This window comes from Solanum dulcamara, chromosome 10, assembly GCF_947179165.1.
Source record: "Solanum dulcamara chromosome 10, daSolDulc1.2, whole genome shotgun sequence".
Lineage (NCBI taxonomy): Eukaryota > Viridiplantae > Streptophyta > Magnoliopsida > Solanales > Solanaceae > Solanum > Solanum dulcamara.
Window position 1 is genome coordinate 70,450,158 of NC_077246.1, and position 16,531 is coordinate 70,466,688.

The 16,531-nt window shown below is 32.2% G+C and overlaps 2 protein-coding genes across 2 annotated transcripts; one reads left to right on the forward strand and one right to left on the reverse strand.

Annotated features, from left to right (window-relative positions):
- The first annotated feature begins 3,153 nt into the window (after positions 1–3,153).
- LOC129871522 (caffeoylshikimate esterase-like) lies at positions 3,154–7,560 on the forward strand. Its single transcript, XM_055946452.1, has 7 exons — positions 3,154–3,354; positions 3,452–3,484; positions 3,565–3,691; positions 4,013–4,159; positions 4,600–4,730; positions 6,456–6,593; positions 7,001–7,560. Exons 1-7 carry the CDS (start codon positions 3,352–3,354, stop codon positions 7,385–7,387), a joined length of 966 nt encoding a protein of 321 aa, XP_055802427.1. The 5' UTR covers positions 3,154–3,351; the 3' UTR covers positions 7,388–7,560.
- Positions 7,561–8,271: 711 nt separating this feature from the next.
- LOC129870004 (spliceosome-associated protein 130 A) lies at positions 8,272–14,777 on the reverse strand. The gene is made up of 4 exons (XM_055944566.1): positions 11,591–14,777; positions 10,378–10,869; positions 9,515–9,670; positions 8,272–8,721 (listed from the first exon to the last, which is right to left on the reverse strand). Exons 1-3 carry the CDS (start codon positions 14,594–14,596, stop codon positions 9,533–9,535), a joined length of 3,636 nt encoding a protein of 1,211 aa, XP_055800541.1. The 5' UTR covers positions 14,597–14,777; the 3' UTR covers positions 8,272–8,721; positions 9,515–9,532.
- Positions 14,778–16,531: the final 1,754 nt, after the last annotated feature.

The window sequence follows — 16,531 nt, forward strand, 5'->3', positions numbered from 1 at the left end:
GAATTAATTTCTTGAACCATCATTCTATAAAAAGATTTTAACTCAAAAAATTATTTTTTATAACATAAAAGTCAATACATTAGTGATAATTTTTTTTTTAAAATAAAGTTACTTATCATTATTTCTTAATAGAATTTTCATAACTATTGTTGTTTCATCCATTAAAGACCGTGATAAAATGATAAAAATCATTCACATAAAATAACAATTTCGAACTCGAATCTTGAAAATAAAATTACCTTTAATAAAGAGTATTTATCACATAATTCTAATTTTATTCCTTGTGATATCTGAATTTCTCATTTAACCTTTAATTATTTTAAAATTACACTTTTAATCCTCTTTCTGATAAATATTCACAAAATAAGTATTAGAATAATCGTCCACGGTTTAATTACACACATGTTATGTTAAACATTTATTGCTATTATAAATTTGGTGGTACAGTATATTTGTACAAATAATTTAAATATAACATATATTTTCCTATATAAAAGAGTCAAAACATATCTTTTAATTAACTAAAAATTAAATATATTAAATCATATATTATAATGACTAAAATCATCCATGGATTCTGCAGACCAATTTACAATGCTCACAAACACACCCTTTTAGGGTAGGCCCACTGTAAAGTGGCCGTCTTTTATTAAAGTTTTTATTTTTAATTAACCACTAAATTGACTCGACTTTTATTTAATTAATAAAATGAATTACCTTTTATTTATTTTTTAAATTGGCTTATAAAAAATTTCACGCTAAAAATATCTATTGAAAATATTGCTTGAATTAGTTAAGTGACTCTATTGATAAAATGACAATAATTGAGTAATTTTTCTATTATAAAATAAAGTTGAGTGACTTTTTGTGATAGATATTGTTAGTTAAGTGACTTGAAAAAAAATTGAGTGATTTTCTAAGATAAAATTTGTTAGTCAAATGCTCTTCTAAAAAATTAACTCTGTTCTTTTGTGAATAATTTTTAAGTTCCATTCACTTATTGTATAAATAATTTTTATTTGCTCACTGAAATTTGATTGGTTATAAACTTATAATTACTAACAATTCGAGAGGCTAAGGTTAACACTATTAAAGGTTGCGGTGAGATAGTAAGGATCATTCATATATAATAAGAGTCAGCAAAATTAAATCCTGAAAATAAATTTGCTTTTAATAGGAAGTGTTTATTATTCAAAATGCGACTTTCTAATACAAATTTAACTTAGTCGAGCCTCAAAGTAATAACGAAACACGGGAGGAAATTATATAACATATATTATATAGCATTTTTGGTTTATCATTTATTAGTAAACTGTAATTTTAGTCCTTGTGATATTTCACTAATCACATTAACCTTCATCATTTGAAAACTACATTTTACCTTTTGCTGATGAATATTCACAAAAAAAATATTTTTTAGGATTACTCTTCCCCGATGTAATTATATGTGTGTTATGTTAAATTTATAATGTTTATCTATATTTGATGGTAGTATACTTTTACAATCAGTTCAAATATATCGCGTTTCCTACATAAAAGGGGTCAAAAACACTAATTATTAATTAAAAATTAAATATGTTAAATCATATATTTCAATGACTAAAATTAAAATTTATCAATAATAAAGGTGCAAAATATGATATTCTCATGTATGCTACACCGTCTGAAGACTAATCAGTACAAGTTTTAAGTAAATAATCGTACTTTCCAAAAGTCTAAACTTTTTTATGTTGTTTGGTATTTGATACTCGTTTTGAGGTCTGACTAACTTAGATTCACGTCAAAAAAATTTATATTGAGAATAACCTGTAAAACATCTGACTAAAAATAAAAAAATACTTACCATCTCACCACAATTTTTGACGGCGAAAGTTTTAGTATTAAATTTATGTTGATGTTGAAAAATGATATTGCATTTAAAAATTTGCAACTTTTCTATAAGGCTTACGACATATGGCATGTACACCCATTGACTAATTACCAAAAAAAAAAAGAGGATTAGTAAAAAATTACCAAAATTATGGACACATATTTTTAGGAAAAAATAATAATCAAGATTCAAGAAGAATGACACGATAATTTAGGATCCATCTCCAAATATATAGTTGACTATGTAAAACGTACCTGTTGGTTAATTGCTCACATAGATTAATATAATTTAGATATTAATAATTTATTGCTCAAATTCTTTAAAATACATATACATATAGATATACAATTGACCATACATATCGTGGCGGACCCACGTGGTGTCAGAGGATCTCTTTCGGCGAAAAATTATACTATTTATACATGGTTAAAATATTTTTTTATGTATAAATAGTAGATGTCGAACCCCTTTCGGCTAGTTCGTGTGTCTACTTTTTCAGATTTTGAACTCCCTTATTAAAAATTCCGGTTCCGCCACTGCATACATACATATACAACAATTACGATTAGATATTATTTTTTAGTTGGATTAAGATATGTTATACGCATAGACAAAATTTATTTATTACGTTTTGAAATTAAAATACTGCTCATTTTTTATATAAGAAGATAAAAAATAAATAAATTAAAGTTAGGCTTTTTCTTTCGAAAAATCTTGCAAAGGTTTAGCACATCATTTCGAACCAAGTCAATCAAAATGCAAGAAGAGCCACCAACCATATTTAACGGTTTTTTCTTACTAAACGTAAAAATTTAAAAATAATAAAATTAATCTAAAAATTTAAGCGTTTTAATTTAACTCAAAACAAAATTTAAGTGTTTTTATTTGACTGAGCACAAAATTTAAGAAAAAAATAAATTTATGAATCTTGTGATTTTAAACTTGTGAACTTAAAAAACTTGTTAAATATAGAAAGAAATACTTATTTCGAAATAAATAAAAAAGAACATAGGAAATACAATTAGACAGTTGTATTACGTACTTCTAAAATCACTTGTAAATAAAAAAAATAATACAATTTTTTTTTTTGAAATATTTTAAAAGCAGAATCCAACTGGTGCAAAAACTATTTTAAATAATAAAAGGAAAGAAAAGACAATTATACCCTTACAACCAATTTGCAAGTCGTAGAATGATATATGCTGACTAGGCTTTCCTTTTTATAAACCAAATAGGAGTACAATATTTTTATTATAAATACCTTACTATCTCTTCACAAAATTTTCTCATACAATAAAACTCCAATTTTCTTCTCCCTTTAGGATTCTCTCTATATATTAAGTATATTTTAATATATAGATAGATATAAATATAGATATAATCTCTTCAAATAATATCCCATTATAAATTACTTGCCAAATATTCTATTTATAAATAAGAATAAATTTATTGTAGTTCTTCCTTTGCTGAATTAGTTCATCATGGTGAGTTTTTTTTTTCTTTTTTTCTGCTCTTTTTATTTTATTTTATTTTTATGTTGATTTTTAATGTGTCTGTTTTGTTTATTTTATTTTATGACAGGCTAATGAATATGGAACTGTTAGATATGAAGAGGTAAGTCAAGAATATTATTTTGTTAAAAAAAATTATAAGATTTTTCTGATTTATGTTCTAATTTTTTTTTAATTTAATAGGAATTTATACTGAATTCAAGAGGAATGAAATTGTTCACATGTAAATGGGTCCCAAAAGATTGTGAACCAAAAGCTTTGATTTTCCTTTGTCATGGATATGCCATGGAGTGCAGTATATCAATGAAAGGTAATATCTTTTTCTTAAGAAAAAATCTATTTATAATTGATTATATATATATATGGCTTACTGAGTCGAGAATTTATCAAAAATGGTATTTCTATCTTACTAGAATAGAGGTAAGGATTGTGTACACCTCATCTTTCTCAGAATCGAGATTGTACGGGATATGTTGTTATTGTTGTTGTATATTTGGGTCGAGGGTCTATCAGAAATAGTCCCTAAAACTGTGTACATCCTATATTTTTCAAAGTTATGGGATTATTCGAAATACGTTGTTGTATATTTGGATTACTGAAATTAATTTTTGATTTTTTTTTTGAAAATTAGATGCTGGAATTCGATTGGCGAAAGCAGGATTTGGAGTTTATGGAATTGATTATGAAGGACATGGAAAATCAGAAGGACTTCAAGGATATGTCCATAGCTTTGATGCTGTTGTTGATGATTGTTTTGATCATTATTCCAAAATCTCTGGTAAATATTTTTCATCTCTATTAATTAATTTGCTATTTTTTTTCACCCTATAAGGTATCGATTAAATCAAATTCATGTTAAAAAGTTTGATTATGAAAAGGGAAACATTCCCTATCAAATGCAATATCATTGACAAAATTCGTATCAGATACTTCTGAATAAGAATGAATTAATTTACTATTTCATTGCGATTTTCGATAGTCTAATTATACTGACAAATAATTTACTATAACATGTTAAATTACACTTATGTAAAAAAATCTTATACATAATTTTTTTTTTTTACTAAAACCCTTTGATTCAGTGAATCAAATTGACTCTTTCTAAAGGCCATGTGTTTATTTATTTTCATTCCTATTTTGTTGGGATTTATTTATTGTTATTATTTTTGATAATTTTTGGGTTTTGACTTCTTCTTTTTTAATTTGTAATAAATGCAGAAAGGAAGGAAAATAAGAAAAAGATGAGAATATTGATGGGAGAATCCATGGGAGGAGCTGTGGTTCTACTTTTACACAGAAAAAAACCTGAATTTTGGGATGGTGCTGTTTTAATTGCTCCAATGTGTAAGGTACGTTTGCTTATCGATTCGACAGAATTTAAAAACTTTGACTCGATTTTATTTTTATGATTTACTCAAAATTCAATAAGCCGCGTTTTAAAAAAAAAATCAAGAATTATAAATTCAAAATTTTAAATCTGATTCTACTGAATCAATCAACCACCACTTTAGGAAAGAAGATTCCTATAATCCATTTTTATTCCAACTTGTGTATTTTTTTTAATAATTAAAAAGTATTTTTTTTCTTCCAGTGGGGGTGGGGGTGGGGTTAGTATTTTGACCAAATTAATTAGAACGTGCAAGCAAGTTAGTTCACGGAAAAGGAAAATGTTTTACTCGAGTTTTGGTCAAATTTGATTAATTTTTAATTTAATGATTAACGTCCTTTATGCGGAAAAAAACAAATTAAAAATGGTTTGTTATTTTATCCTTTTTTTGGGGGGTGGGGCGGTGGGGTGGGGTTAATAACACTTTTTGTCTTTATTATATTATGATTTTGATATTTGTGATATTTAACTCTAACTAATCGCAATGTGTGTAAGTAGTCCATTTATATAGAAAATATGTTTATTTGAACTATTTTTAGAGTTAAATTATTATCAAATATGAAGTAATGTCACATGTTTATTATAACACATAAGTAATTAAGTAGTGAAATAGATAAAAACTAATTGAAAGTTAAATATGTTTAATTAAATTTTGTAAGGATTAAAATTAAAATCTGTCAATAATTAGTGAACCAAAACTGCTATTACCCCTTTTTTGTATTTTTTATTTTATGAGATTGAAGATTAATTTATATTTTATTGAATTTGAATGTTGCAACGTGGATGTTGTTCCAACCATTTTCACTTTACTAACTCTATGAAAACAACTTTATGTCACATAATTTGTCTAAATTAGTACAAGAAAATCGGTTATTGTTTTAAAAAATAAAATAATCGTGGTATCCGAAATAAGCTTGTGCATTCTTTTGACTAATTTCACGTGATATCTGTCACCTCCTATCAATAATATGTACTAGGTAATTCTGTTCACCAAAGTTCGAACATATAAAAAGAAATCACCTAGTGTTGATTATTTTGATTTTAATTTGACACTTTACTAACTCTATGAAAACGAACTTGATTTGCATAATAGTTGAATTATGGCACTAAGCATTCAATTTTATATTTGATTTTTGGTTTTAAATTGACATTTTACTAACTTTATTGTAACAAGCTTGATAATATCCACAATTATTGAAATTAGTTTAAAGTTTGTTTGGTTTGGTTGTAGAGTCCCTTTGTGTCTCAGCAATTGCCTCTGAAAAACAAGGAAAATTTTGTGGAAAATATCATAATGCAATTTAAGTGATCTTTTTTATTCTCTTAAATATCGAAAAATATTTCTTAAGTGACGTGTGAATTAGATACACATCAAAGGTACAAATTATGTCATAAATTAAAAAAATGTGATATTTAACATAAGAAAAGTAAAAAAACGTATTACCACCATACCCCAAAGACTGTTACCGCCATACCCCAATCCTCCGGAGATATTTTGGTTATAAAAGAAGGTGGGAAGGAAACGTGTATACTAGCAACCGTTTTAAAGTGAATTCTTTTTCTAATTATATATGAATTAGATTCACATCATTGATTTTGAACTTTATACTAGTAATTGTCTTCTTAATTTTTTTTTCTTGAAATTTGCGTGTTATGATTTTTATTGATCTTTTAATTTTTCAAACAGATTGCAGATGATATGAGGCCACATCCAATGGTAATAAGTGTTTTGACCAAACTTTGCAACTTTATCCCAACTTGGAAAATTGTTCCTACTCAAGATGTTGTTGATTCAGCATTTAGAGACCCTGAAGTTAGAAAAGAGGTAAAATTAATAGTTTTGTTTTGTAATTAAGTAAAATTCTAAGAAAACAAACAAAAAAAACTATAACTTAATGGTGAAAGTTAGACAGGTTGAGTTACGATCCATAGTTTAGCCCATCTTGATCCAACACATCTCAATACAACTGAAGTTTTGTAAGAATTGGACTATGACCTATTTATTGATAGACATTGCCATAGAGTTTCAAATTCGTGAAACTCCAGCATAATGTCATAGAGTTTCACCTCCTGAATTTGAAACTACACGACAACGACTATTTCTCAAAGACAAGTCCAAAAAGTGGCTAGTGACCGCTATTTCATCTAAACTCACCCAAATCGCCCATTTATATGAAGTAATACGACTAGTAATAATTCATATAACTGATTCTAACTTGTTTGTGACTTCAGATTAGAAACAACCCTTATTGCTACAAGGGAAAGCCCAGGCTACAAACAGGTTACCAACTAATGACAGTCAGCATGGATTTAGAACAAAGACTTGAAGAAGTCACATTGCCATTTTTCATTGTTCATGGTGAAAATGACACTGTTACTGATCCATCTGTAAGCAAACTTCTCTACGAAAAGGCATCGAGCATCGATAAGAGTTTCAAGTTGTACCCCGGGATGTGGCATTCCCTCTCCTACGGTGAATTCCCTGAGAACAGAGATATTGTGTTCTCGGATATAGTCGTGTGGCTCAAGGAGAGACTAAGCATGGGTAACTCAAGGCTAGAGAGGCAACAAAAGCAAGCAAATGATCAAATTTTACCAAAGATGAGCAGTTTTAGTTAAATGGACCTTCCTATAAGGTTTGTGGTAGTAGTATTTGATGTCTTGTAAAACAAAGAAAAGAGAACAAGAGTGTTTTAGTTACAAACTTCACAAGATGTGTTGATTCGTTAAGTGGTTAATGTGTGTATAAAATGAATTTTCTAACTTTACAAGCATGAAAATATTTTATTGGATATGCAGTTTAAGTAGAAAGTCAATCTGAAATTTGTGTTCTAAAGACATGTCATGACATTTCTGAGACTATAACATTAAGAGGATCATGGAATGAGTAGAGATAAAGGGAGTTCGTTTTCCTTTAATTCTAGAAGACTACTTTTGTCAAGAATGTAAAGCATAATAACTTCATAAAGAATTAGGGAGATGATATATATCTATTCTTAGGGGAGACGAAAAGATCCATGTAGTACCTTGATAATCATGTTCGGATCCTACACGCACCTCGATTAATTCCATAAAGATAAATATTATCTCCCATTAATACAAATATTAAATAACTTTGTCTCGCAAGACTTAGAATAATAAAGCATGATGTCAAGTTCATAAACAACCCTAAAATGGGTTGGTTTTGGAAAAAAAAATCCGCTCAACATTCTTTTAAAAAATAGCTCCCACTTCTGGAAATTCACCAGACAAACTCAATTGGCCACAAGTTCTACCTTATAGGCAAAAGTTTGGAACTTATGCCTATTGGGCAATATAGTCAAGCTTATGTTGTCCATCGGACATAAATTCTAGGGACACCATTTCTAATGAGCAACAAAAGTTCATCCCAACAAATATTTTCAAGTTCAGGTAAATTTTTCAATGAATTGTTAAGCGGGGACAAAAATTCAAGGTCAAGACACTTGTAGCTCACACGTTATTTACTGAAAAACCAATGCACCAAAAGAAACAAAAATACAAGTACATAGAGCACTCCTGAGTTTATGAAATTAACTACGAAAAACTCCAGGCCTCACCCTTAAAAGACTATGAAAATCCAATTCCCAGTAGAAGAGTCCTTCACAAATTTAAAGCAAGTATTCAATCTCTGCATTATGACTACATTTCTTAGACAAATTGGAAATACATAATTCAGTTAACGGCAATTTGCTACAAAAATCAGTTGAAAAGACTAGGCTACGCTACAGCATAATTACAACAGAGAAGCTGCGCGATAATTTCACTCGGTATCTTTTCTCCAAATACTTCTATAGTGAGCACAGCTTGGAGTACATGCTGATCTCTTTTCTTGCATCAACAAAAGCTCAAATCAAGACATCCATAGGTCTCTGCAGCATGCACTCTTATGCCACATGAGTGTCCCTTGGCTTGGATACGACTAAAATCATCACCTAGTCACCAAAAAAAAAATCAATTTTGAGTGGTTTGATCAATTACCAAAAAAGAATAAAACATGACAGAGTTCCATAACACATACAAGTCTTTGTGTTTCTAGGCAAATGGCATGTTGATGTGCCAAATAGAGAAACAAGACATTGTGTGCAATCACAGAGATGTGCTAGAGTATCCGTTAAACAAAGGGCATATTGATGTACTACTTGATTGACAACACAATTGAATTGATTGATGACATAGGCAAAACTTGATCAGGTTTCCAAGCCATAAATTATGTAAAGGAAGCTTCTAAAAACTAGAAACTCCCTCCTTTTTTCCTTTTTGATATATGTGGTGTTCAGAGCAAGCTTGTGTACACCTCAACCAATCTACTGAATAGCTTGTTAGTTCACAAATGCAGTGTGCCAAGACAATCATGGCTACCAAGGTAAGAGAGATGAGCTCACACCAAGTGTTGTAATTGAGATTTAAAAACTAAATTCTCTCCAAACCTGCTTTTCCTTTAGTAGACAATCGATTATATTAACTATGAGTAACAACCCTTGAAGGTGCAGCTTAAGGGTCGAAGAGTTGGAATAACAACTTGGGGAACAAGGTCCAAATTCTAGTATATTGGTGAATTCTTCTCATCTGTCTGAAAAAGTTAATTAACACATGCTGATAGAAGGTAAAAAGTACTTGGTGGATTAGTCAAAGCACATGAAAACTTACTTGGACACATTGGTTATCCCAAAAAATATCAACTATGACTGACATGCAAAAGCTATATATGTAAAGACGCGAATCTACCTTCATCTAAACATGTTCTCAAATAATTTTGTTTCTTATTTCTTCAAGCTTTTTCAGAATCTCGCCTGGTGTCCTATCCAACTCATCTGCAATTTTGCGCTGCATATCCATGGGCAAGGTTGGGAATTGTTCACACAAGTCTCCATCTATTACATCCTGCAAAATGGTCCCAACATCTCACTGTTATCTTCAAACATGAACAAAGGATTACATAATCTAGTTGTAATGAAAAGAGCACAGACTGTCAACAATACCCTGTAATCTAATTGTAATTGGTCAAAACTGAAACTTGTAGCAGTTTCACTAGAACTGCGTAATTCAACAATAAAAAATGCAAACTAGCAACAAAAATCAGCCTGGTAGACATAGAGAAAGCACGTGACAACAACAGTTTCAAAAAAGTGAAATCAAGAAAAACAGGAACATTCACAAGGCCACTAAATTGCTCATCGTCAAAAAATATAAGGCATATCCATGCATGACAAAGTTAGACTTATTAGGATATAGCCTGGAGGATGCAACCACTTACAATCCATGTAGCACAAGCACATTTGTCATTCCTAAACTGCTCAAGGATTTGATAATCCAACCTTTTGTTTTCTGGAGTAATTAGCGATTTTAATATGTGAAACATTTTAATTGTGACCAAGGGAAGATCAAGTCACCTTCTGACCAACCAAGTTTTGTAAAGTATCTAAAGACAAATTAGCTTCAGCACCAAAGTTAGCTTACCATGTAAAATCATTTGTATTCATTTACTACACTAGTGCATCTCAGCTACCTATCAGGATGTCAAACTAAGTAGATAATAGCACTTTTAACATTGATTAAAGAAATAGCTGATTGAGCAAGTACAAGCCTACCTTAACAGGGAAGTAGGCAGATCTGTAGGCCATGTGATCCCTGCCACATAACGGTGGGAACTCCTGCCTCAAATGCATCTCCAAATGAGAGAAGAAGTCAACATCATCCCTCGAGGTAAATGGAAGCATTGCCCCAACACTCCCCATCACAGTCCCGTAGATTATACATTCGCCCCCTCCTGGAATAAGTGATGCCTTCTGCAAGCAAGAGACCACATCACCAACATGAAACTGTACTATTTCCTCAACCTTATTTGGGGCTCCATTCAACTTCCCCTGCTCCCATTTTATTTTTCCACCAGTAGGATCTTCTTCAATCTCATCTGAAACGTCCTGAGATAATCGCACAAAGTAGATATTCCCAAACTTATCAGCTCCTGCCACAGTGTCAAAATCTACATGTTGTGCTGCAGTTAGCCATCTCGGAACCGTGTCATCAGCAAATATGTACAGTTGATTTTCGTCACGCCTATACTTACAGTAATGAAATGACTGCAAGAAGTGAATAATTGGAGCAGATTAATAGAAACCAAAACTTCATAAATATGGCATCAAAGAAGATTATTTTTAAAGAAATACGAAGAAATGTTCCTTTAGAAATTATCTAACCTAACCATCAGTCCACTTTCTATGGATTTGTCAGGCCAATTCAGTCACTCTAGTGGTAAATTAGTATTATCCGAAGAAAAATCATAGGTAATTGTAATTAGCAAGTTAGCGAACAAAATATAATCATGCACACCAAGATTGATTTTTCAATTACAAGACGGGAGAAATTAAAAAAAATTCAAATAGTAATTCTATGCTGCATGATTTAAAAAAAACTTCGCTCACTTAGCAAAAGGATATTAATTTCAGAGTTATTTGAATCTATCAACTTCATTAGTTTTATGAGGTTATTCAATTTAATGCAGAGCTATATATCATTTCATACTTCGTAACACTTCTTCCAACCATTTCTATTGCCTCAATTTTGAATAATACTCAAAACAAAAAATTCCACTTGCAAAATCTCACTATAACTCAATTCCCGACGCATGGTCATTAGATTTTTTCCCCATCTAGTCATTAAATTCAAAGCTGTCCTTACACTAGAAGGCGGAAAACAACTTCTCTGTCACAATTGACATCAAATAAGTAGTATTCAGACAGAATTTAAATTACTATATTAATTCCTCTTACGTATAAGTAGAATATTTTATAATAGCCATACCTCTTGCATGTCACCAACATAAATCCGATCACGATAGGTATGGATAGCTGTGATTGAGTTGGGGAATAGCTTGTTCTCACATTTTCGGAGCAGTCTTTTCTTCCCCAAATCATACAACCTAAGGACAGACCCAATACCAGCCAGCAGTCTTCCTTGGAACTGACATAGTGCAAGAGGCACACCATCTACCTGTGTCTTGTGCAAAAGCTCTAGGACCTTCCCATCCTCTTTAAATTTGTAAATATGAATGTATGCTGCTTCAAACGATTTTTTGGGCCAAAACTGGAGGCCCTTGGCAGTACCAACAGCTAACAGAGCTCCATGCTCCTTGTCATGGAAGTTAACAGTGCATATGCTAAACGCAGCCTCATTATCCTGAAGCTCTAGCAGACAAGTGGTTTGTGTTGTCCTTGGATCAAGGACTCTGATGCAGGAAACCCATCTTCCTGACTCCGACTTAGGATAACCATACTGTTCATCAGATAGTGGATCACTACCATCCTCATCTTCACCATTCTCCATTTGTTCTGCATTTCCATTTTCAACATTCCCAGCTGCCTCAAAGCACTCTTTTTTGGCAGCTTCACGCTCTTCTGCAGTATATGCTCCCTGGTCACTCTCAATCATTATGACCATCTTCCGTTTGGGTTGAAGAACAAACCTTCTTGGTGTATACCTCAAGGGTATAGCTGTTTCATTGAAAGTCTCGCCCAATCTCTCTATCGTGAAGACCCTCAACGCATCCCCCGCAACTGCTACCACACCTTCTGCACATTGATCGGATGAAAACGAGGCTGCAAATTCAAGACTCTCGTACGATAAAGGTGTCAAAAGAAAATGCCCTTGGTGTATGTAACCTAGCCATGGTCTACTTGATAGGCAGAGCATAGCACGCCGTCCTCTCACAGCAATGGAGAAGAGCTTAGGGGCTCTAAGCCCCAAGAAACGTGAACGTGCATCTGAAAGCTGCCCAGTTATCATATCTACCACAGTCCTGAATAAAACTCCATTTTGTAAACCAGCATTAAGAAAAAGGCTGGCAGGGTGATCTGCACCATCCTCTCCACCAACAGAGGCCTGAACTTCAAGAAATAGGAGAGACTCGGGTGGTGAAGATACACTTTGCAGGCTCAAAACCTGCATACAGTCATCAGGGTCCAACGACAAGATACGAATAGTGTTATCATATGATCCAACTGCAAGGAAACGGGACCTTTGTCTTCCCTCAGGAACAGGGGCAATGTCCAGACAAGCTACATCACCTGACATCTCATGCTTCTCAACTTCCATCAACTGGCCAGTCATATCAACTTCAAAATATATAAGCTCCCCTCCACTTAGTGCAATTACCACTTGAAGTCTATTAGAACCAACCTTGACAATGGTTCTTTTTCCAGGAGTTCTCCATTCATTAATACGGCCATCTTCTCTAATATGCCTTATTCCACTGGGATGAACTTGCATCAACGAATCATCACCAATCAATGAAACAGAAAGAGATGGAGTAGTATCAAGAAACCCACTGTCACTAACTTCTTCAACTGTCTCACCAATAGAAAGCACAAGAGTTGCATTTGCAAAAGAGACAACAATGTAGGCATCAAACTCATCATTAACATTCTTTTTCACAGTCCAGACGGCACTTGGAACCCCAGGAAGCTGTGACACAGCCATTTCACTAACAGCTAAACCAGGCCTAAGTATGCGCAACGAAGACCGAGGACCCCTCCCACAAAGTGAAAATATTTGTGGAGTTTCTTCCTCAAAAAGATTTATGATTTTCATATCCATGATTGGCATCAAGCTCTCAATCTGATCAATCCTAACAAGATTCTTTAGCTTCCTTGGCTGGAAAAATACAGGCTGAAAACCTTCTTCAGTTTCCATTAAAGTCGATGATGAAGCTTCAACATCTGGATCATCTCCTATAGCCTGAAACTGATACAAGGCATGATTCCCAAACTCTGACGAAGCAAAGAGGAACCCTGACTTCAATACACACAGAGAAGAAGTGACCGGAATTGTATCAAAATACTTGATCTTTAACTCCTTAACCCTATCATTGTCGTGGTCCAACGTCACCTTAAAGATATCTCCATATTCAGTTTGCAAAAGAAAGAAAAACATTGTCTTCTGCTTATGCATAGCAGCCGAAACAATCAAAACTCCACGTTCTGCTGGCAAATCTACCCTCCTGGGAATAACAGCCCTAACATCAGGGTGTCCCTGATTCTTATATATCACAAAATTCTCCGCACAAACAAGCACACCACTCGGACCATCCCCACCTCCGGGAACAGTCACAAGTAAATTAGCACCATTATCAACTTGTTCAGACCACTTCCTCGATACATGATTAAGCCCTAAATCTAATTCATAAAATGTCAAATGCTTTTGAGCCTCATTCGCAGCTTGACCGGTCGGATCCTGATCTGCCTCCGAATAATCCAATTCAATAGCAGCAAATATCGGGTTATCAAATCCACAATCAACCCCACATATCGAAAACGTAATCGTATGGCTCTTATGAGCTTCTAAAGGCGACGAAATCGTTAACCTAGCTGCAGTATCCCTATTCAAAACATACACAAGCTTCTGCTTCTCACAAGCACCAACCATCACAGCCCTACCTTTCGGATCAATAGCCAAATATTGACCCGGAACTATCCTCCTACAACCCGATTTCCCAAAAGTCTCCTGATGTACTTTATCAAAGCAGTTCTTCTCTTTATTATACTCCAATATCACTATCCTACCCGAATCCGACCCGACTACAATATAATCCTTTTGAGCACCGGTTAACCGAAATTGTGCTAAGGAACGTATAGCGCCGAAGATTTCAACAGATAATAGAGTTTGAAGCTTACCATTATCATCGGGACGAAGGAGGTCAAGTACTTTTCCACGGGCGACGACGATTTCTTGTACTTTTCCGCCCGAAAAGCTGCCGTTGATAGCACAGATTATGCCGGTGGGTTGCTGGAGAGTGAGACTGTAGAGATACATACTGCTAAAACCCTAGTTTGTGAGATTTAGGGTTTTGAGGAAGAAAGAAGAAGAAAGGAGAAGTGTTGATTCAGAAATGTGAATTTTGCATAAACCCTAGACGGGGTTGAAAAAAATGGAGCTCCGAATTTTATTTTGGACCGGGTGGACCCAAGAGGCGGTTCGTGAGAGATGGAACCCGTCGGTCCATGAGAGGCGAAAATTTACATATTTGACTGCTCGATCAAAAATATTTATATTCGTTAATTGTTAGCTAATATAAAATTTATTTTGCTCGGTTAGAGTAAATAATATTTTAAATTGTCATATAAATGCACATAAGAGAAATTATAGTGCTTTAATTTTGCAATAAAACTTTAATAAAATCATTAGTCTTTGTAGAATTAAGTTAATCAGTGAAAACTTTCAAAAATAATGATAAAATTTCATAAATTTAATCTGTGTGGCTCAGTGATTGAACATGGGATCTCCTACAGGGGGATTTCGAACTTTATGCATGCTTTCTAGATCGACAAATTTATTTTACGGGATTTATCTGGTGCAGTTTAATTTTGTTGTGTTTTATGAAATATTACATTGCAATAAAATAAAATTTACTTTGTGCGTATTAATTTTTAAGTTTTTTTGGCAAATTATTTTTTGGTGAAGTTTTACGATTGGGAGTTCCTTATCGTATAGCAGTTTAAGCTAGTGTTTGGCCACAAATTTTCAAGTTTTTTTGGCAAATTATTTTTGGGTGAAATTTCACGATCGCGTTGCCCATAGATTGTGGGAGAAATATTTGATTTTTTTTTAAAAAAAAACAATTTATACCCACAAGTTATAAAAATTATTAAAATTACTCATAAGTTTGTATTATCATTTATAATAAACATGTTACATTAAAAATAACCTAATTATAACATAACTGATGACAATTAACAAAAACAAAAACAACAATATGGGCAAGAGCAGTATAATAATTACACACAGTGCAATAATTGCACACTCAAATTTGTCATTGATTCAAGATAAATTATAATCCATTAAAATCAAGTTGTTATGTTTAATGGAGTTTGTTGTAGATAGATATTAATTGAGATTAATAGATGATGAGTGTTTTTTAAAAATATAAAACTTTGAAGTAATTTTAAAACTTTTAAAAAATTTCAAATACTAGGATTTGGCCCAAATTCTATTTTTTTCTAAAACTTGGCTTGAAATATTTGTCAAATATATTTGCCAAGTAATAATAAATTATATGACCAAATACTAATTCCTAAAAAAAATCAATTTTTTCTCAAATATATTTATAATCAAACGACACCTAAAATTTATCGTGTTGCATCTTAATATTAGAGTAGTGAATTTCAAGTCTGCAAATTATCTTGTTCATATTAGGTTAGTGTATTGTTTGGCCTATTATTTTAATGAGCTATTATGATATAGAAAAATTGATGGTTATGCAGGAGATTAGCGTTTTCTTGTATAAATTATTGTGCTTTAATTTTGCAATTACATCTTAATAAAATCATTGATCTTTGTAGAAGTTAATCAATGAGAACTTTCAAAACTATCGGTAAAACAAACTTTATAAATTTTACCCGCATGACAGCTGAATTGATTGAGCAAGAAATCTCTAAAATGGAAAGTCTTAAATTTGAAACCTCCTGCATGCTTTTTCGATTAACGAATTTATCGCATAAAGCTTATCTAATACAATTTACTCATCCTGTATAATTTGTGAGCTATTATATTAAAGCTGGATTTACTCCATGCGCACCCAAGAGGTGCCGCAGGTCCCATTGTCACAAAAAAAAAAAAACTTCATAAATTACTAATCGACTATTATGTCATAGTCCAAATTCATATATATACTCAAATAAAAGCTATTGAGATCAGATTAATGGTTGTCTAATTATCTATATTTTCTTTTCTTTTTATTACTCAACATAA

Excerpts from the sequence above, each read along its gene's own strand:
- LOC129871522 (XM_055946452.1), top strand. Across the intron at positions 4,160-4,599 it reads TCATTATTCCAAAATCTCTG|AAAGGAAGGAAAATAAGAAA; the intron begins GTAAATATTTTT and ends TAATAAATGCAG. Across the intron at positions 6,594-7,000 it reads ACCCTGAAGTTAGAAAAGAG|ATTAGAAACAACCCTTATTG; the intron begins GTAAAATTAATA and ends TTGTGACTTCAG.
- LOC129870004 (XM_055944566.1), bottom strand. The coding sequence starts at position 14,596 with ATGTATCTCTACAGTCTCACTCTCCAGCAACCCACCGGCATAATCTGT. Across the intron at positions 10,870-11,590 it reads ATGTTGGTGACATGCAAGAG|TCATTTCATTACTGTAAGTA; the intron begins GTATGGCTATTA and ends CACTTCTTGCAG. Across the intron at positions 9,671-10,377 it reads CTGCCTACTTCCCTGTTAAG|GATGTAATAGATGGAGACTT; the intron begins GTAGGCTTGTAC and ends ACCATTTTGCAG.